Source organism: Dipodomys spectabilis, unplaced genomic scaffold (genome assembly GCF_019054845.1).
Source record: "Dipodomys spectabilis isolate Male_0828 unplaced genomic scaffold, ASM1905484v1 ptg000264l, whole genome shotgun sequence".
In the NCBI taxonomy this organism is placed as follows: Eukaryota; Metazoa; Chordata; class Mammalia; order Rodentia; family Heteromyidae; genus Dipodomys; species Dipodomys spectabilis.
This window is the reverse complement of record NW_024870941.1, coordinates 4368293-4391100: the sequence shown is the minus strand read 5'-3', so window position 1 is coordinate 4391100 and position 22808 is coordinate 4368293. Positions and strand designations below refer to the sequence as shown.

Here is a 22808-nt window from a genome sequence, read left to right as displayed (position 1 = left end):
TCTCTCACAGCTGACTTCTAGATGGAGGTGCAGCGTCCAGGCCTTGGAGCCACAAGGATTCCACACATCATCCATTATGGGTCCTGCTGGGTTCTTTGTGCATTCTCAGTTCGTGAGGGGTCTTGAGCCCTTGGTTCCCCCTCAGCCGGGAGGGTATAGTGTGGTTAAAATGAGATTTAGAAGTGAGACGCTGTTTCCTAGTGTGACCAGTCAGCTTCCTGGGTTCTTAGGATTCTTTAAATGCATCAGATGCTGTGCATCGGGCTGTGGCTGGTGCCAAAGATCGAAGAGACTAGGCCAGCCCACAGGACCTGTCTGTCAGCAAAGAGTAGGTTTTAATTCTGTAAATGTATCATTTTGCTATGCCCGCTTCATTATTGTAGTACATTTAAGGAATCTCCGTGGAGATTCTTGTAAAAGGGCTTATACATAGTCTGTTATTGGTGGCTTTCTTTGAAAAGCTGTGGAAATGTAGCCGTAATTGATCTTGGGTTTTGCAGTAATGTTAACCCTATCTGGCCTGTAGGATTTGGAGGTGGCTTGTGGGTAGTGGGTAGTCGAGACGGGCTGTACCAAGCAGATGCCCTAAGTTGGAACAGGGAAGCAGGGGAAAAGGGGGCTCAGCATCAGACAGGTGCCAGAAGAACCACTGTGCAACCGGTAGCCTGCTGTTGATGCTCTGACCAAAGTCATCTGGAAAACAAAACACTTGTAGAAGTCCCCCAGCTAGTCCATCTGCAGGAGACAGTTTTCTTGGAGATCAGTGCACCAGGGAAGGAGAGTGGGCTGTCAGCTCACACCCCGGGGCAGCCTCCTGCCCCAGTGACTGCTCTCGTTGTTACAAACATACCATGAACCTGGCCACACTACAAGTACAAGGTGTACTCTGTGTTCCGTTTCTTTTGCACAAAAGCTCTGTGTCTGAGCTGTCAGTGACAGTAGTTTAATGAGCCTCCTGCACAGACTGCTGTTTGCATTCTCCCTAATCCCTACAATAAGATGATCAGCTCTGCCCATAGCCACAGACGCTTTCATGTGGCTGAACCTAGATGGAGTCCATGTTTATCTGACACCAGAAACACCTGCCAGTGATGGGTTGTGAAAAATGTCTGGGATCACAGACCTCTCTTTGCAAATAGTGGGCAGCACATCCCAGAAGCACCTGTGTTGACTGCCTTGTTCCAGAAATAAGGCCCAGGTGAGACCTCAGTTTGACAGAGCTGTCACTTTCCAGGCTCTAATTAGAGGAAATTGCCCCTGAAGTTTCAATAGTAACTGAATTACGTCTGGGAGGGAGATGAGTTCTCACAACTGTGGGGTCCCCTTTCCATCTGCACCCTCCTCAGGGTGAGTCGGTACTGCCTTGCACTTTAGGGGGATTGATGCCTACCTCAGACACTAATGAAAAAAACTCCATCTTCCTGCCAGGCTTCCTCAGCTGCAGAAGCACTGCCATAAATCTTACAGGTGTCTCACCGTCAAAGCCCAGGGGACCATCCTCCTCCGGGGACTTGATTTACACCAGCCAATGCCAGAGTGACAGTGAATCTCTCTGCGAGCCTGCCACTCTGGCGGCATCCTCCTTTTTGGACATTTTGGATTCTGGTGGAAATGTTAGAACTCACATAATGGAATCAGCAGTTTTCATCATACAGATGAAAGAAAACAACCTAAAATTCCCTTAGGGTGGCCAGGTAGAGATGTTACTGGTGCCAGCCTTGTTAATGGCGACTACACTCAGGCTGTCTGAACTCCTTCTTAAAACCTGGGGAGGGTATCTGTTTCATACAGGGCTCCTTTAATAGTCATCCTCTTTTTGTCTCCACCTCTTTTCTTATTATTATGAAATAGAATGATATCAGAATATTTTTATATAATACGAACATATGGAATAAAGATTGATTAGTAAGCAAGTGAATGTCTAATCACCACCCAGATAAACACTACCTCCAGTCATCAGACTCCTTCTAGACACACCTTTCTTCCCCTATCCTGACTTCCCTAAGAATTGCTTTCTTATTTTCTTTACAGTCTATCTGCCATGTTTGTATGTATAAGGAAAATCATTCAGTGTTGTGTGTTTTTGAACAACTTAATTATATACATGGACTTATGTATGGATATATTGTGCTTTGTATATTTATTTATTTATTTATTTATTTTTTCGGTCGTGGGGCTTGAACTCTGGGCTTAGGCACTATTCCTGCATTCTTCAGCACAAGGCAAGTGCTCTACCACTTGAGCCACAGTTCCACTTCCAGTTTTCTAGTGGTTTATTGGAGATAAGAGTCTCACAGACTTTCCTGCCCGGGCTGCTTTGAACCGTGATCCTCAGATAGCCTCCTGAGTAGCTAGGATTACAGGTATGAGCCACCAGCACCTGGCTTTGTATATTCATTTAGAACTTTGCCTTATTACTTATCTTGTATTGGTAAGACTGGACCCTGCTTTTACATGTGGCTCTACTTGTTTTGTTTTCTTTTTCTTTCTTTTTTTTTTTTTTTTTTTGTTGGTGGTAGGGCTTGAACTCTGGACCTGGGCGCTGTCCCTTAAGTCTTCAGCTCAAGGCTAGCTCTCTACCACTTGAGCCACAGTGCCACTGGGTTTCTGGTGGTTAATTGGGAATAAAAGTCTCACGGACTTTCCTGTCTGGGCTGGCTTTGAATTGTTTGTTTTTTTTTTCTTAATTTAATTTTATTTGTGAACATACTGTACAGAGGAGTTACAGTTACATGGGCAGGATAATGCGTACATTTCTTACCAAGCATTGCAGCCTCCTCCTTTGTTTATCCTTCACATCCCTTCCCAGCCTCCCCCCTCCCCCCCTAATCCCAATCCTTCTCCTTCCCCCCCCCCCCCCCCCCCCCCCCCCCGCACCAATGTTGTAAAGCTCGTTTTGGACATGACAACTTGTACTTCTCATTGTTGCAACAGGTCCACCTGTATCCTTAAACAACTGGTTTTTCCCCATCTCCTCCACAAGTTATACTGACATCAAATATAGTGAAAGCAGGGGTTATACTGTGGAGGAGGGACATACAAAGCAACAAAGAGATAATCTTATAAATGTGTTAGAAACACATGCATGAAAGAAAAAAAACATTAAAATACACATCTAAGGGTTCATTTTCCTGACATCACATTATCTGACCTTTTCCGCTTGACTCATACATATACTAGATATTACAAATAAGGGAAACCTTGGGACCTACGTTTCTTTGGGCCTGGCTTACTTCACTTAATATAATTTTTTCCAAGTTTTTCCATTTCCTAACAAATGGGGCAATGTCATTCTTTCTGATGGAGGCATAGAATTCCATTGTGTATATATACCACATTTTCTTGATCCATTCATCTACTGAGGGGCATCTGGGTTGGTTCCATATCTTAGCTATGGTAAATAATGCTGCAATAAACATAGTTGTGCTGGTAGCTTTAGTGTGGTCTTGTTTGTAAACATTAGGGTAAATGCTGGCTTTGAATTGTAATCCTCAGATCTCAGCCTTCTGAGTAGCTAGGATTACAGGTGTGAGCCACTGGCTTCTTTGCATTACTGCATTCTGTTGTGGGGACCTAGCAACATACAATGTATTTATTTCTATCCCCTCTGTTGCTGCTTGATGATTGGGCTCTTGCTATGTGTTGCTTTCCTGAGCTCTGTAGCAAAGGGGCTCTGTACACATGTCCCAGGGTGCTGCAGCCCCAGCTTCTCGGGGCAGGCGCACTCAAAGAGGATGTGTACACTGGGATACACCAGCTTTCCCAGATGGTGCCTGCTGCTTTCCAGAGTGGTTGCACCCATCTGTAGCTGAGCACAGGTGCCTCTGTTGGCCCAGATCTTTCTGTGAGCATTCTTAGCACCTGTCTGGTGAGCAGGTGTTCTGTGGCCTGTGTGGTTTTGTTTCCATTCATTATTCTGTTGGCGTTAGCCATTTCCACGTTACTGTGTGCCCCATGCTCTCTCATGAGCAGCTAAAGAGGTAGACATCTCTTCTACATTTCATCTTTGCCTGATAAAACCAAAACTTGGAGGTTAGAGGCATGATTCAGGTGGTAGAGCACCAGCAAATAAATGAAAGCATGAAACATCAAGTTTGAGTTCTGGTCTCAGACAAACAAACAAAATAAAAACAAAACCCCAAGCCCTGAAACTTGGTTTTTGTCCTTTGTAAGTTCTGTGGAGATTGTTATTTTTCTTGTTGCTGCAGTTTGCTTTCTACTGTTTCCTTCCTGTCTTCTCATTATAACAGATCCACTCTGAGAAAGACTGTGGTGATAATGACATCTGGAAAGGCATATTATGTACCAGGTGCTTTACATGGAGCATCTTATTTTGACCTTACTGCAGGGTTTTAAGTCATCTTACATACGAAAAGACTGTGGCATAGGAAGAGTTTAGAAGCTTTTGCATGGTACTGTGGTTCAGTGGTGCATGGAACTTGACCCTGCAATGTCTTTGGAACCTCTTGGCTTTTATACTACATCATCGATCCTTCCTTTCTTCCTTCCCTCCTTCCTTCCTTCCTTCCTTCCCTCCCTCCCTCCCTCCCTCCCTCCCTCCCTCTTTTCTTCCTTCCTTCCTTTCTTCCTTTCTTTCATTTTTTTTTTGTGGGTCATGGGACTTGAACTCTGGTCCTGGGTGCTGTCCCTGAGCTCTTCAGCCCAAGGAGAGCACTCTACCACTTGAGCCACAGCACTACTTCTGGTTTTCTGGTGGCTAATTGGAGAGAAGAGTCTCACAGGGACTTTCCTCTCTGGCTGGCTTTGAACCTTGATGCTCAGATTTCAGCCTTCTGTGTAGCTAGGATTACAGGTGTGAGCCATCAGCACCTGGCCTACAACATCATTTTTCTTAAGTGGTGTATCTTTTAAACTCTTGTCTAATCCAACACATACTCCATTTTCTTGCCTTTGTGCGGGATGATGTGAACTTCGAATTCCTTGAGAACATTTATTTATCTGGAGTTATTCATTGCTATTCTTGAACTTGGTCAAAGGCGTTAGTATCACCTCAACATGTGTCTAAATATTAGCGTTTGCTCTTGCACACATTTCAACTGTTCTGACCTTGGGAAGGTTATATAACGTCTTTAAATTCAGCTTCCCTGTCTGGAATGAGAAGTATCTCAGGTCTTGCAAGATTGTTGTCAGGCCAAGAAATCTTGACTAGGAAGCACTCTTGTGTCTCTTGTACTACTGATACCCGCGCATGGTGGGGCCTGGCAGTCCTCAAGGCTCCCTGAGTGTGACTTTGTCATTGACTCGGGTACAGTGGCAAAGCCACTAAGCAGGGAGGGCAGGGGACATTGTGAAACGGCTCAGAATGGAGGCAAGGGTGGAGGCTGGAGAAGAGAGCAAGGCGAAGGAGTGTGGGCTTTCTTTAAGGAATGTCCTAGGAAAGACACCGAGGTTGCAGCATGGATAGCGGGCTGGGACAGCGATGGACGCGTGCAGTAGGTGGCTGTTCATTAATCTGATGAAGAAATCATGGTCGTCTCCAGGTTGTGGCTGAAAGGAGTGGTGGACCAACGATCTGTTGCGAAGCTAGAGTTGTTCATCTGGAACAAAGCTAAGGCCTCACCCTGGTCTTATTTCCAGAACAAGACAGTGGACACACGCACTTCTGGGAAGGGCTCCCCACTCTTTTTTTTTTTTTAAATTAACTTATTTTTTTATTGTGAAAATACTGTACAGAGGGGTTACACTTACATGGACAAGACAACGAGCACATTTCTTGTCCAGAGTTGTTGCCTCCACTCTTTCACGAAGAGAGGTTTGCTTGCACAGTCTGCATATCTTCCTTGTAACTCTTGGCTGAATTTTGGCCTGAAATCTCGGAATAAATAACCTCCCCTTTGAGCTCTAGTGTCAGTTGTTGTTTGCAAGTATCTGATTTAGAAACCAAGTTTTATGATTCAGTTTGCCTGCACAGCATTTAATCTTTGGAGTTGATATTTCAGTCCCCAAACTCACATCTATTGAGGAAGTCACAGACCTGCTTTTTGTCATGGGATGTTGGGGTCAGAGAGCAGTGCCTGACTCACGGCAGAAGGTCAGCAGATAGATGCTTTGGAGATGAAATCTCACAACTCTCGGGGCTAGTCAGTCCGGGCTTACAGCTGCCATTGTCTCTAACGCCTGTGGTCTTCCTGGTGGACCAAGGCAGTGCCTCTCCTAAGTACCTGTGTGGCTCTGTGATCACAGTTCAGAAGGGAGGTGAGGGTTGATTCCACAGAGATTGCAGGGGTGTGAGGGAGCGGGAGCAAGACCCAGGAAGGAAGGGAAGGCGGTCTTCCTCATTCCCAGCCCTGTGAGCAGTGCCAGGGCTGCTGAGGCACCCCAGCAAAGCTGAGCAGAGCTACACTGCCCCGTGTGGGAATGGTGACTTTTCCACCCGAGTAGATAGCCTCCTTCCTGTCAGTCTTCCTGATTACATTTTAGTCACATCTGGACAGCCTCTTATATTGAAGTTTCGTTGCATCCCATTAATTAAGCTTCATCCTTTTGCAGATTATGAACCTGAGCTCAGCCAGTGAGAGCAGAGGGACAGGGCCTGCCGGGTTAGGGATAAAAAGAGAGCAGCTTGCCTGCTCTGTGTCATATATACAGATATATGTAATGTATACTACATATAGTATATATAACTAAAATAATATAGTATAATACATATTTATGTAACATATACTACATAGTATATATAATTAAAATAATATAGTATAATACATATATATGAATTATCTTTAAGTAGTTGTACAAAGGAGTTGCCATTTAACAATGCGGTTTAAGAACATGGTGCCTCAGTATTTCTACCCACCCCTCCCAACCCACCCCCTTCCCTCTCTTTTCATAATTTTTTAGGATATGTGTTGAGATTTTTTGCTGTTTCACAAAGAAGTTTATGGATGGGATGCTTCTTGATCCGTGCCATCCTTCAGTATTTCACTCCTCTTTGACCCACCCCTTTGCTTGTTTTCCTCAGTTCTGTGGTAGACACAATGCAGCCTTACCTGCATTTACCCCTCTCACCCTTGCATTTGTCTTCCCCTCTCCCCTCGGTCCCACCCCCTCTTGCAGATACCCATTTCCTGGTACTTATTTTCTTGGGCTTTGACTTAATCTTTCTAAAGAAATAAACTGAGCTCTCCATAGTCTGTTGTACTTCAGTTAATTTATTTGTAGCCACTTGCATACCACTCAGTATGTTTACTTATGGATTTATAGGCACATTCCAGCTACCACAAATGATGGAATCCGTGTAACCTTATTTTTCTGGGTCTGACCTATTTCACTTAATGTAATTTTTCCAGGTCTTTCCATCTCCTTATGAATGGTACAGTATCATTCTTTGTAATGGATGAGTAAAATTCCATGATATATATATATATATATGTGTGTGCGTATATATATTACATTTTCTTTTTTTCAGTTGAGTAATGTATATATGCATATATTATTATTGTAAAGGTGATAGACAGAGGAGTTTCAGTTACATAGGTCAGGTAATGAGTACATTTTTCTTTTAACAGTTTCATCTCTCCCCTCTTTTCCTCCCAGTTTTTCCCTCCTGACCCCCTTCTCCCACAAGTTGTATAATTTCAACGTAGTGTCTAGTGAGTGTCATTGCTGAATTACTTCACCCTTTGTCCCACCATTTCTGTGTTCCCCCTTAAACTCCCCCAAACAGATAAACTTACATCTAAGACAAAAGGTTCAGAAATCAAAAATAGTGACATTCATTGATCCACTCATCCACCAAGGAGCATCTGGGCTGATTCCATATTCTGGCTATGGTAGACAAGGATGCCACTAACCTAGTATGGTGGTGACTTTAGTGTATCCTTGTTTGTGCTTGCTTGGATAAATGCCCAGGAGCGGGATTGCCGGGTCGTAGGGAAGTTCAACATTGAGTTTCTTGCGGAACCTCCATATTGCTTTCCAGAGTGATCAAACAAGCTTCCATCCACCAGTGGTGTAATACAGTTTCCTTATGGGTACATCCTCATCATCATCTGCTATGTTGGCTTTCTTGATAAGGCCATTCTAGCTGGAGTGAGGTGGAGTACTAGAGCTGCTCTGTGCTCTTGCTTGCTGGTGGCACACAGCCTTGTGCAAAGTAAAAGCTTTGTCTTGCTCAGTACCTTTCGAGTTGGTGTCCCTTCCTTCTTCATGACACGCCAACATCCTGAGCCAGTCTTAATGCCTCAGTGCTGTGGAAGCGGGGATACTGCACACATCCTCCAGGGAGGAAAGGCAGCTCCATGCTGGGCAGCCTTCAGTCTTTTAAGAGCCGAGGGCTTTAAAAATTTTTAAATGATCTGTGTGTAGTTGTACAAGCAGTGTCAGCTCAATGTGTGTTTGTAGTACAGCGCATCTTGATCAGTGGCACTCCTTTCACCATCATCTGGTTCTATTTTCACAGATGTTAGCACTTAACTTTGCCTACCTTTCCTTTCTCCATTTGTCTGCCCCTCCTCCTGGACCTCGTCCTCCCCAGCAATACCTTCCAGCTTCCTGGTATTCATTTTGTTAAACTGTAATTTAATGGACTCCTCCCGTACTTTAGTTAACATGTTTTTGCATATGTGCGTATGACCCTGTATCTGTTTACTTATATGTATATTTATTTTAGATTGAACTTCCACATTCAAGAGAAAGCATGCATCCTTTGTCTCGCTTGACTTATTTCACTTCCCGAATGTTCTCCAGGTCCACCTATAGGATTTTGGTGGAAATGGGCAGCTCAGAGATAGATTTCTCATGTGGCCTCATCTGTACACGCTCCTGTTCACATGCTCACATCTTGGCCATCTTTCTCCTCATTAGCAATTCTGCCCAAGAGGAGACATAGGAATAAAAAGGTGCTGAAACTCATGAGGCAATTTATCTCCTTTGTCTCAGGAAGGATGGAGTTGGCGCTCCAGTGAGCCTGACGTTGGGGTGGCAGGACCATTCTTACGTCATTGCCCTGGTCTTCCTGCCCTCCCTGCCTGCTGCCCACCCCATGTGGGCAGTATAACATTTCCTAAATTTTCTTTTTGATTTCTCTGTAAATGTTAACATTCCAAAAATAAGAATGTCATAATATTTGCTTATTTAGAGATAAGAGCTCTTCAACATGGTTTAAATGGTTTAGCTTTTATTTTAGCAATAATCCTATGTTGGGATTTTAGACCTTGTTTGGGCGATATCTGCAAACACTTTACTAATTTACCTTTAATAAACCCTTGTGATGCCGCCCTCCAGGGCTGTGGTGAAGGACTTCAGGGAGGAGTGTAGCTCTGTGCGGCAGCCAGCACAGAGCGTCCTGGGCCTCAAGTGTTGTCTTTATGTAGGGTGTTGTCCTGGGTTGCTTCAGAGGTGGTGCACATGGCTGCCTTCCCTGTTTGTTTTTCTCCCAGGCTGGCCCTGCTGTGGATCCTCCTTTTAGAATGGGAATTACCTTAGAAGGGTGGTAGGGCAGTTCTGTGAAGGAAGTCTTGGGACTTGGTCAGTGGTTCAGTTGTAGAAGAGAAGTAGCCCATAGTGACAGCCAACTTTCTGTCTCTGAGCAATTAGCAGAGAGAGATGACTAAAGCCATGTTGATCTGTTGAGGGACCACTTGAAAGGGTTCTGGGTACCCCCCCCCCCCATTCCTCAAGGCTTACCTTTCTGTCTCCTTGTCCCCTCAGCCTTTCCGCTGTGCTCATTGTCATTACTCATGCAACATCTCTGGCTCGCTGAAGCGGCACTACAACAGGAAGCACCCCAATGAGGAGTACGTCAACGTGGGCAGCGGGGAGCTGGTGGCCGAGGCACTCATCCAGCAAGGTAGGTGGGGCACCGGGCGCTGCTCTGTCTCAGCCCCCCCTCCCCCGCCAAGCAGAGCTGCTGCCACCTTAGGGTTCAGTCTAGTGGGTGAGCCTTGCATGTCAGTATTGTCCTCCCCTCCCCCTTACAACTGTCTTCCAGCACCACGTGTTGCCTGGTTAATATTACAACAGCCTCAATGGGAATCCAACTCGATAGCAGCACAGAGTTCCTCACAAAGTCTCTGACTGCCCAGCAGTGTACATTTTTCAGTACAATTGCACATAGCCTTTGAGTAGAAGAGAGTGTCATTTAATTTTTTAAAATTCAACCTTGATTGACAGAAACATTGTCTTTTCTATAGTGTCTTTCTAACTTACTTTTTTTTTTTTTTGGTATCAGTCTGGAACTTGAACTCACAGCCTAGATGCTGTCCACTGCCACTCTTGCTTTTTATTTTTTATTTTTTGGTAGTTAATCAGAGGTAAGAGTCTCATGAGCTTTCCTGCCCAGGCCAGCTTTGAAATTATGATACTCAGATCTCAGCTTGCTGAGTAGCTAGGATAACAGGCCTGAGCCACCATTGCCCGGTCTAACTTTTACAGGCTGTCTGCAATACAATATCAAATATAAATACTTTATATAACACTTCTATTGTGGAGCATGTTAGGGTTTCTAGATTTTTATCTTTTCTGCAACTATAATTATGCTATTGTAAAAATTTATTTCAACTACAATAATGCTGTTGTAAACATATTTGAGGGGAGTATTCCAACAGAGTAACTCCTTTGGACAATTAACACAGTTTAACGAAATGAATACCAGGAAGCGGAGACCTATGTTGTCTGTGAGGGTGAGGTGAAGAGGAGGGAGGCAAACCAATGGAGAAGGGAAGGGTGGGCATGTACCATCGCAATATTCAATGTGCATATGTGAAAGTGGAGCCAGGTAGATGGGTGGGATTGGGAGAGATGGCGGGGGAGGGGAGGGTGGGGAGATGCAGGGGTGACATTGGTCAAGACACATTATACTCAAAAGCTGATATGTTGAATTGAAACCCCTTATATGACTACTTAAAGATAATAAAAAGTCATATTTGCAGATGAGCATTTTTAGGGTTATACACAGATTACTTATTCATCCTGAAAAGGAAATACATTTTAGAACATTTAAAGTAATGAGATTTGATATAAACACTGATTAGTGGGGCTGGGAAGGTGGCTCAGTGGTAGAGTGCTTGCCTTGCATGCCTGAGGACCTGGGTTCGATTCCTCAGCACCACATAAGCAAAAAGAAAAAAGCTGGAAGTGGCCCTGTAGCTCAAGTGGTAGAGCACTAGCCTTGAGCTGAAGAGCTGAGGGACAGCGCCCAGGCCCAGAGTTCAGGCCCCACGACTGGACCAAAAAAAAAACCAAAAAAACTCTGATTAGTATAGCAAAGTTTGAGTGTTCTTTTTCTGCTTTTGTTTTGCATTTTTTAAAAGTAAGTAATCCCATTTTTCTGCCTGAGAGGGTACAGCTCACGTGCTGTTACCATACAGAGTAAGGCTGTCATATTTATATCCACATGCTGGTAATTCAACTAAAATGATTGCGTCATGGCATGCATCGGCTGCTGCTCCTCCCTCAGTCCTGTGACTGTTTGAAGTTGAAGATGATTTTTTTAGCAACCTGTACCCAGTAAACAGATGTGGGGTGCATGCTGTGCAGCTTGGGGGAGCTGGGGAATGCTCAGTTTTCTGAGTTGGCATGCTGTAACAGCTCTGAGATGCAGCTTCATGTAACACGAATGAATTGACTGCATCTTAGCACTTCTGGTGACAGAGCTGATGTATAGGAATAGCGGCTTAGAAATCTTGACTTAGAGCTTGGTAATGGAGAACGCGTGGCTTCTGTTCCCTTCAGTGGCATGTGCGGAGCTGGGAGCAAGATGGAGCACTGAGGAGGGAGAGCCTGCATCCCTCTTAGGCTGTGCCATGTCAGGCTGGTAACCTAAGCGCTCCGTCTTTAGGCCCTTCACCTGTAGGAGGGAGCTCAGAGCAGCCATCTGACGTGATAGTAAGGGAGGGTACCCGCATGCATCTGACGTGATAGTAAGGGATGTTTTATTCCTAGCTTTGCATATTTTTCTGAAAATATGAAGTATTCTAGGATCGTTGCCTCTCTCTTTGCCCCCTGCTGGGGATCAAACCCACAGGGACTCACACATGCCACACCATCATCTTACCCTGAGCTATAGTCCCCATTGCATTATTTTTGACAGCCCTATGTCTGGGAACCACTGTGGGAAGAATGGGTTGAATTAGAGTCACCATAAATAACTAGAGTGGGAGGCCGAGCCTGTTTCCACATCCTTCACAGCTTAGCCTGGACTGGCAGGAAATAGACATTTCCCGTGGCTGGTGGGCCCGGCCTGGGGATCTGATTGATGATACTATCATTGCTCCGTGCTTCTAGACTTTCATCACTGCCTCGAAAAAAAAAAAAATGTGCTGAGGTTGAAATGTTTCATGCCCCGAGTTTTCTGGTAACTTTCTAAGACTCTGTAATCATTTAACATTTCCTGACAGGATCTGGGTTTTACACTGACTCTTGGAGGAGTCAGTGATCTTCTCTCATGCCTGTCCATCCTCCCCGGGCCCTTTCAGAGACAAACTGCAGAGGGAGATAGCTAAGTGTGTCTTGTGCTTTGGTGTGCAAATGGTTTGAAATGAAATAGCTGGTTGATTATGAATGCAGATGAGCAATCTCAGAGCACAGAACTCATACTTGCGATGTCTGTGAGAGGGGAGAAGACTGGAGGGAGAATGGGAAGCTGGATTAGTCTGGAGATTCAGGAATGTTTGGTACTACAGAGAAGAGGAAATATTTCGCTTCTTTTGAGTAATTTCAGGTAATTTATCCCATTTCCACTTGCTTTTATTTTCTTCTACTCAGTCCCCCCAAATGTCTTTGTAAGACTTTATCATTTCCTTTAAAAATATAGATATGGAGGAAGATAAAATAGCACAGTAAAAAGCCACAAAAAATACAGTTCTCTCAAAGTTACATTGCAGACTCCTTAAATCAGGTGGAGGGTTTCTTTTCTGTCAGCCATGATGAAAATTGTCACACTGAGACTTGCACAAGATCATTCGTTGTGGGGAAAGACTCTCATTTCCCCACCCCCAAGGGTTCTGGGAAGCATGCAAGCACATGGAGATAGGGCAGCGGCTTAAAGGGACCTGAAATTTCCCCAGAGAAGCCATTTGTCTTCTCTTTAGGTTTCTGAGGAACAAGGTCATGTTCTTTACCATGGTGTTGTTTTCATTCTACACTAAAAATTTCTGGGAATAGCAGCTGCTTGGGCATCTTCCAGTAGTGTTCTGGGAAACATTTAGGGACCACCTCTCCCAGGTCAGGTGGGAAGGCATGATGTACAGGATTTACCCGTCACTGTGGTAGAAATATGGGCTGCAAGCTGCCAGCATGGAGACTGGAGAGTGGAGTGTGCATTTGGCTTGTCCACTGGTACCAGATAGCTCTGCACAGGGTAACACAGTCATAGCTCCATCGGCTGGGTCCTTCCAGGAAACACTGGTTTACTAAGAACTCTAGTACTTTTTGGTATTTTGTCTGAACACTACAACGTGTTCTTATCACTGGCTTATATTTTAATGTGCAGCTGGTATTTGGAAGGCTGATTCCTCTCTGTACTGTTTGTTCATTAGTATGGATTTGAGGCATGGTCCCACATAAGAGCATTTTCATGCTTGTTGAAGGAAGACAGTTGGATTGTTGCAGTAGGCCCTCCCTTCTCTTTAAAACATGCCCGAATAAGCTAGCTACCTCAAGGACTGGCTCAGTAAACCCAGGTGGGGAGATGTGTAAGGTATTTTGGTGCCAAGCTTTATGAAGCTATAGATCCCTTCAGGAGTGTGTAGGGAGTGAAGATGCTGCTTAGCAGACTGGCCACTTCTTTCTGGCCTCAGAGCACCCTCTCTGTATTATTGAAATGAACACAGGGAGAAGAGTCCAACCTGATGTGGGGTCTCTGCAGAGGAAAGCCAATATCTACCTTAACATTAGTTGCAAACAGTAGATCTTATTCTCCATTTTTTTTTGGTGCCAGTCCTGGGGCTTGAACTCAGGGCCTGGACACTGTCCCTGAGCTTCTTTTGCTCAAGGGTAGCTCTTTACCACTTGAGCCACAGCGCCACTTCCGGCTTTTTCTGCATATGTGATACTGAGGAATCAAACCCAGGGCTTCGTGCATGCTAGGCAAGCACTCTACCACTAAGCCACATTCCCAGCCCTCTCCAGTGTTTTCAGAAAGTGCCTAACTGGTAGGAAATACTTGATAAATGGCTCAAATTTAGTTTGCTTATTTGCATAGTTCTTCAAGCATGCATTTGTTCAGCTCCTAGAATATGGCCGGCAGTGTGCTAGCCACTGGAATTCAGTGTCAAAGGGAAATGTTATGGAGACATTTATTGTTATTTTTGTCTAGTTTGAGGTCAAGAAGTAGGCAGCTTTGCCCAGGACTGCTTGATCTGATGGTGTGTCTGAAACCACAGGCTCTGTATGGCTGAACTATGCCTCCTGCTCTCTTTTGTAATTTTGTACATGCTGGGCACATTCCCAGACTGCGATTCACTTATTTTAGGCTTCCCGTTGTACTGGGATGACAGGTGCACACACCACACCAAGCTTCTCCTGTTGAGATGCAATCTCATGGACTTTGCTGCCCTAGCTATTCTGAACCCTCAGTCCTCCCGATCCCAGCCTCTCACAAAAGTAGGATGAGAGACATATGCCACCGTGTCTAGCTATCAGTTGAGTAAGGGTCTCATAAATGTTTCTCCTCAGGCTGGTCTTGAAACACAAACCTCTGGGTCTCAGGTTCCATGTAGCTAGGATTATAGGAGTTAGCCATTGGTACCTTAGCTTCACTTGTTAATCTCATAAACTGTAGTCATTCTGTGTCCACTTTCCTTTGATAGTGCCGCTGCTCTCATTCCAGCTTTCCCTGGGGTGCTTGGATGCTTTTCCAATGGCTGCCATAACAAATGGCTTAAAACACATAAATTCATTCTCTTACAGTTCTGAAGGTCAGAAATCCAAAGTGAGTCTCACCAGGCTAAAACTGCAGTGTTGACAAGTCTGTTTTCTTTCTGGAGACTCTAGAAGAACATCTGTTTTCTTGACTTTCCAGCTCCTTGAGGTCCCTGCACTCCTTGGCTTGTGGCCTCTTCCTCCATTTTCAAAGGAGTAATGGTCAATGGAGTCTTCCTTCATATCACTATGTTGGTTTGCCCTTGATTCCTTTTTACAAGAATACTTGTGATTATAGTAGGCCAACTTGACCCAGAATGACCTTTCACTATAAATTCCTGCGCTAACTTGAGCTAACACAGTGAGGTCTCTTTCCCATGTTAGGTAACACGTTCACATGTTTCAAGGAATAGGATATTGAGCTCTTTAAAGGTCCCACTATTCTGACTTCCTTAAGGATATGAACTTTAGCATTTTTGCCTTAGCAGAGGAGAAATCTGAGACTAAGATTTTAATGACATTGCTTTAGGTTACATGGCCATGCAGCAGATTCTGGCCTCTGACTGAACCCCCTGGGTGCCACGCTGGGCCTGAACTCGAACTTTCCATGTCAGGCATCCTGAAGGAGTGCTGAAGTGCCTGGAAATTGTCCAGAAGTTGCTCCTGAAATTCTCTGCTTCTGTCTGTTTAACCATTCATTCTGTGTGAAGAAATCATGATATGGACGTTGCATTTTTAGGATATATGCTTAATACCAGCACTAGGAGTCAATACACCAAGTCTTCTATTGAACTTCACTGTGCATTGCTAGGAATTTAATAAATCAAAAGAGAAATTAATTTCACTCAGCTCTGATGTCAATTAACTAGCTCAGTTCTACATTCATTCTGGATTACAAATTTCTATTTGTTGTTCTTTAATTAAAGTCACTATGGTAAAGGTTGGAGTTTTTAATTAGTGGGTGAGTATTAGCATATTAAGTTTAATTTAAACATAATATAAGGGTATTTTTTTTCTCCCTAGTTTTCATTAAAGAGTACATCAGAAGAGTCCTCAGTTTTCTTTTGAAGCCTCACAATTGGCTATTTCAATCTGGGCCATTGCTACGTGTGCACAGTTTCACAGAGAAGCAGTTCCAGTGTAGGCAGAGACAAAGTGGAGTCCTCATGCCTAGGGGCCTTCTCAAAGATGGCCATTCTAGAGGCTACATGGTTGATGATAAATAAGAGATGACAAAGGATGTTAAAATCTAAGTTCAGCTGTCCTCTGGTTGAGAAAACAAGCCCATTTCATCTTACCTAAACATAGCATAGATCTCATTTCTGTAGGATATTCTGGAACTTAAGAAGCTGTTGTCCATTGCCAGTCTTTCTGCCTCTGTGTGTGTCTCTCTCTCTTGGGGTGCAGTGCTGTCTTAGTGCCCCTTGGGCCAGGGGAATTGAGGGGTTGAGGGATACACTGTTGGCCTTTGGACTGGCTTCCAGGTCTGCTAATGACTGTTTGGGGAATCAGCCAGCCCTTCAGCTGAGAGACAAGAAAGTTTGGGGAATCAGCCAGCCCTTCAGCTGAGAGACAAGAATTCCAATGATGGGACAGTGCTTCGTGTAGATGTATAGATTCCATCGGTGTGGGCCTGGGTCAGTAATCATGCCCATGTCTGGGAGATGATTCATTACACAGTGAATCCCCATGAGATTATCTTTTTTCTTTTTTACAATAATTTGTTCAGACAACCTCTATATCAGGGCAGAATTCCTCTGCTGCTTCTTTAGGAGTCCAAAGAGCAATAAATAAATACGACAGCCTGAGATACCCTCCATGCTCTGCTCAGCTCTTCTTGCTGCATAAATAAAAACGTCTTGGTGATTACTGCTGGTCACAAAGGTATTGGGGGAGATGGGACACTTTTGAATGTACATGGCCCGAGTGATGAAGAGAGACAAGAAAGTAAGGGCCCCATGTTACTTTCCTGGTTTAGCTTTAGAATCAATCTTTTCTTAAAATAAAAATCATCCCATGGAGTAAACTTGGAGGAGTCAGAAGGAGGCTTAGTGAACAGAGCCTTCCTCCTTTTGCCTCTCATCCTTGCTGTCCATCTCAGAAGAAGCTGTGATGTGCATACCATGTAATCTTGGAAGCAGAGCTCCCTTCACAGCACTTTGGTTCTGCTGGACAGAGGAAAGACAGTCCTGCATCTGGCCCTTTATTTGCTATTGGATAAAATTCAGTGTACTTACTGGCTGAGGGGAAGGGTAAGTGTAGAGGGAAAGGCCACAAATGGAGGAAGCACTGAGGAATGGTTGGAGACAGACCTAAAGCAAGAAGATTTGCAGAGATCTATTGGTTGAAGACCAATCAGATGTTGGGTGCCGTGACCTGGGCAGTAAATACCGCTTATGAAGGCCTGGAAGTCCCCTGCCCTCCTGGAGGTGACATCTTAGACGGAATAAAGATGTGTAGGAAAGAGAAAGGCTACAACTTGAGGCTGGGAACTGCAGTGTCGTCTATAAGGAAATCCACTGATGACTTCTGATGGTGCTATCATCAGGGGCTTTTCATCCCAGAGTTTCAGTGGTTACACTGTCTGCAGATCTCATTTCCAAAATGTAAAGGAGGATTCAGCCATTTGTCATAGGAAGGCACCAAGTCTGTGCTGTGAGGGTGGAATGGTGGCCCCAGAAGGAAGGAGCAGCTCATCCCCATGGGATCTCCCCACCTGGTGGATGCATGGGAACAGGGGGTTTGTACAGGAACGAGGAGGGAGCTCCAATATCATTGTGACGTGGGTGGCAGGAACTTTGGGTGGTGAGGATAAGGAAGGGGGCCAGCTGCAGTCACTGTGGGCAAAAGGAGTATGCTAGGGAAATAAATCCTCAAAGAACAGCATTCTGAAAATAAGTTTGACTGTGTGATTTGCCTCTGCATGCTGGCATGCAGGCCAGGAAGGCTGGCGGTTGGGTTGATTCTGGGCTGTGGATTTGCCAAGCAAGTTTTATAGAAAGGCACACCTGCCACACTTGAAAGCTTAAGCTCTAGAGTGTTGGCTCTTGGGAACAGAGAGAGGCTGGTGGGGTGGAAGGGAATGGAAGAGGTGCAGACTGGTGATCCTGCCAGAAGGCAGAGAAGAGTTGCCAATGCAAGCAAACGAGAATGAGCAGAACAACCAGCAGAATGTAAGCCAGGCAGTGATGATGGGGGTGTATCAGTGTTAAGTGACCTGACTTCTGTAAACCATACTCAGTTCTATGCAGGAAGCACGTGGTTCTGAGGAAATGCACATGGAGCTACTCAGAAGGGAAATAATTACAGCAGAGACTACATGTGGCCTAGGTGATTTGGACTAATCCTCCTACTGAGAAACCACCAAAAATACAACAGATATTATTTTACAAATCCTAAAAGATCTAAACAACTACATAGGTAATATGGAGATAATATGTCAGAATTAAAAAGAAAAGAGAATCCAGATATAGAGATCACAATTCACGAGGGAGGGCTCAGAGCAAGCCTATCCTGAGAGATGGATGGTAGGAGTTCTTCTTGTCCAGAAACCCCAGAACACAGCCAATGGGTGGGAACAGAAAGAAGTGCCTGGGTCTGCGTAGAGAAAACAATACAGTGCAGTCAGTGCAGGCCGGGAGGGTGCTGCCCACAGCTCGCCCGTGGGAGCACTGCTGGAATCTCTGTGCACCAGATACACCCAGAGGCTCTTTGACGAAGGAGTGTAGCCCATCCCCAGGTGGATGGCCTGGGCAGCAGGCAGGACATTGACACGCAGTTGACGTCTGGGGCCAGGGTGTTCATCTCCCAAACAGGAATATTGTTGTCTCGTCTCCAGTTCAGTTGCTGTTTCGGATAGAACTTTAGAAAGATGATCTTTTCTGTGATTCTCTTTTACTTGTTTCTTGTTTGATTTTTACCTCTGGTTTTATATTCTTCCTAATTAAAACCTCTAGGAACACGTACAAAATTTAATCAGGTCAATAAATAGTGACACTTCAGGATTCGGCCGGCCTTTTAATTTGTTCTTCACTGGGAAATTCATGGGGGAGGTCACACCAGTGATTTAGCTTCTGAAGTGAAAAAACAACTGAGAATCTGGCTCCTGAGTGTTGTAGAAAAAAGGAGATTTTAGACAAGTAACCAATGCCCTTCCTTTTTTTTCTAAGTTATTTATGGATTTCCAAGTAAAAGTATAAAAGAATGATTTAGCTGCTTATCCTCTCAGCCAAGAGAATAGTATTATTCACTTTATTTCTTTCTGACATTTAAAATATCAAACAAGGCCAGGAGCTGGTGGCTCATGCCTATAATCCTAGCTACTCAGGAGGCTGAGATCTGAGGATCGCAGTTTGATACCAGAAAAGTTCCCCATGAGACTTATCTCCAATTAACCACTCCAAACTGGAAGTGGTGTAGAGTACTAGCCTTGAACACAAAGAGGCTTAGGGACAGTGCCTAGGCCCTGAGTTCAAGCTTCACCACCATGAACAAAAAAAAATCAAGCAGCTATGAGAGTCTGCAAAGACATACTCAATAAGTGAGAAAGCTATGAGGTTGTGAACTCTTGCCCTAAATATTATATACACAGTTGCTATTGTGTTGCAATACTAAGTGTGGCTTCAGTGTAAGTGCTGGAGATCCCTCATCTCATGTTTGAGCTATTGGGTAGGAGGAGGAATGTGGCATCTCTATGAGTAGACAACACTTCTTCTTACTTGTCTCCACAGGTGGCTTGAAATGTCCTGTTTGCAGCTTTGTATACGGCACCAAGTGGGAGTTCAACAGGCACTTGAAGAACAAACATGGCTTGAAGGTGGTAGAAATTGATGGAGACTCCAAGTGGGAGGTAACTCTAGAGCTTGACATTTCTACATACACCGGAAAATCCAGGAAGCCCAAGTCTGGGCCCGACAGCAAACCTCTGGAGTGCTGGATTTGTGGTTGGGAAACATATGCAACCTTTTCAGTTCTCACTCAGGGTGCTGCTGGGTGAAATGCAGATTGAATTTAGACTCCGCCGTGAGTGTTTGCATTGACCTCATTGACAGTTTTGCTGCCCCTAGCCACAAATCCAGTTTCAGGTGTTGCATTTGATAGAAAATTAGAAGGCAAGGGGTTCCATGCCATCCTCACTGAGAATTGGTAAGGCCTCATATCCCGATTCCAGACCACACGCTCCCAGTACTGAAGGCTGAACTTCCCTCTCCTGGAACAGAAAGAGGCTGCTAAGAAGAAACCTGGCAGAGCATAGATAACATCTGTAGTGTAGATGACCATTGATAGTGCTGCACTGTCTTGGTTTTGATATGGTGCTATGGTTACACAAGAGGTTAGCATTAGGAGAGGCTGGGAGATTAGAGGTCTTCTCCACTGTACCACCTTTGCCACTCTGTGTAAGTCTATGATAATGTCAAAGTAAAATAATTGCAAACAACGAAAAGCTGAACATTTTGTGTAGGGAAGGGAGCCCAAGGGGGGAAGGACAAGGAGAGGTGGATGTCACTGTGATTCATGGAAATCATTCCCATACCAAGTACTCACTACCTTACCTATGTAACTGTAAACCCTCTTTATATCACCTTGGCAATAAGATTAAAATAAAAATAAGCAAGCAATTGAAACAAAAACAATGAAGACAAAATGAAAGCACAGAAAGCACGTTCTACATATGGATCCTAAAGTAAATAAGTGAATTCTACCTGTGGATCACTCAGTAGTATAACTACATACTGAGCGTCTATCTCACTAAAATCACTGTTAATGGGATTTGTGCCTTTACGAGGAAACATAACCTTAGTACGAGAAGAGCTTCGTGTGTCACTGTTGTCGGTTTTTCTGTTGTTGGTGGAGGCTGTACAGTTATGCTGAGTCTGTTGTAAGTATTTAATGACTACAACGGAGCTCATAAAACATGTTTAACTCTGTAAGTTTCTGTAAAGCTTCTTGGGGAAGATCTCAGCCACCTTTGCAGGAATCAAGGGATTCCCCTCTATCTCTTGAGCACTGATTCTAAAGGTCAAGGACCACGCACTCGTCCCAACTTCCCAATCACCCAGTGTCAGCACAGCCAAACATCTGATGAGGACAAGGGGCGTTTTCCTTTAGAAAACCTTCTAATGATGTCATAGATCTAGTAAGCGTCCCCAGTTATGCTGACATTACAGAAAAGAATCAAGCACATGGGCATCTCCTGAATAAAGCACAGTACAGCCCAGGAAGTATTCTTGCCAAAAAGGGCATCCAAATCTAATTATGTATTTAGATTCACCTCTAACTTGCAGTATATTGAAAACACTGAGATAGAGCAGCATATTACTTTGTTCCGTGGCAATCCAATCTCAACACTCAGATGAGTGGGAGCTCTGTCAGGCAAAATGCCTGCTCTCCTTAACTAATAAACTTCAGGGGGCGGGAGCCAGAGGTAGAGGAAGATTAGATGCATTTTCTAAGTCTTATGAGACATATCACTCACTTCTAATGTGTGAACCTCATTTAGATTTGATTTGCTCTGCTTAGAAAAATGAGAACACGGAGATTTGGACAGTGTAGGTATGTGTTGGTATTATGGACTAAGTTCTTGAGTGTGACAGTGGTATTGTAGTTGTGTTTTATTTTTTATTTTATTTTATTTTTTTGTCGGTCCTGGGGCCTGAACTCTGAGCCTGGGAGCTGTCCCTCAGCTCTTCAGCTCAAGGCCAATGCTCTACCCCTTGAGCCACAGCGCCACTTCCGGCTTTTTCTGTTTATATGGTACTGAGGAATTGAACTCAGGGCCTCATGCATGCAAGGTAAGCACTCTACCACTGAGCTACCTTCCCAGCCCTTGTAGTTGTGTTTTGGAGGAGTTTTAGCATTTGTATACTGGAGTCTTGAGTTTGGGTCCACATGCTTCCTAGGCAGGTGCTCTTACTGCTGGGCCAGGCCTCCAGCCATGATTTTGGCCAGCTATTTTTGAGTTAGAGTCTTGCTTCTTGCACCTAGGCACAGTATGCCTATGTGAGACTTCCTGTTTAGTTAGTAAAACAGGTGCTTACCAGCTTTCCATTGAGAAAGGAGTCTCATAAACTTTTCTGTCCAGGCTGGCATTTAAATACAGTCCTTGCAATCTCAGCTTCCTAAGAAGCTAGAATTACAGGTGTGAGCCACTGGCACTCAGGGATTTTTTTTAGCTTTTGAGATATATTCTGAAATACTTATAGAGGAGATATTTGCTTCAAGAGTGGAAAATGAAAAGTATGGGACCCAGAACTATAGTCAAATAATGACTGGCTGTGAGTTAGTAATTGTTCAGTTGGGTGAGAGAAGCATGGAAGTTGATTACACTCATCTTTCTGCTTTTGTGAATATTGGAAATTTTTTAAATGCCATTAAAAAGTCAAGAATGAACCGGGCACTGGTGGCTCATGCCTGTAATCCTAGCCACTCAGGAGGCTGAGATCTGAGGATCGCAGTTCAAAGCCAGCCCAGGAAAAGCCATGAAACTCTTATCTCCAATAAAGCACCAGAAAACTGGAAGTGCCACTGTGGCTGAAGTGGTAGAGTGCTAGCCTTGAGCTGAAGAGCTGAAGGACAGCACCCAGGCCCAGAGTTCAAGTCCCATGATGGACCAAAAAAAAAGATGAACTTTGGTTTTTAATTCTGTCTTTGTCATCTGCAAACTGCTTAACCTTGAGCCATTGTTTGACCAATTTGGCCTTAGTGTATTCATCCACACAGTAAGTGGATACTATCTGAGAGGATGAAAGGACTAGCAAAATGCTGTGTAAGATGCAATGTATGTAGCCCCAGATAAGCCCTTCCTGCTGTTAGTGATGAGGACATCCTCAGCTTCACAGTGTCATCTGTGGCAACAGTTAATTGCCTAGTGCAAGTTCATGCTGCAACAATTTGGTCTCTGTTGATGAAATAGAAATTGAAATGCCAATTCATGCTGTAAAATTGAATCCACCTTGATCAGTGGGTATTTTTATGAATGCATACAGTAA

General features: G+C 44.3%; 1 protein-coding gene across 1 annotated transcript in view; it reads left to right on the top strand.

Annotated features, from left to right (window-relative positions):
- The window catches only part of Zfat (zinc finger and AT-hook domain containing), a 166065-nt gene that overhangs the window by 118490 nt on the left and 24767 nt on the right, over positions 1-22808 (top strand). Inside the window, exons 12-13 of the mRNA XM_042700017.1 lie at positions 9670-9808; positions 19551-19669. Of these exons, the coding sequence (XP_042555951.1) occupies positions 9670-9808; positions 19551-19669 (258 nt within the window). The remainder of the gene's footprint in view (positions 1-9669; positions 9809-19550; positions 19670-22808) is intronic.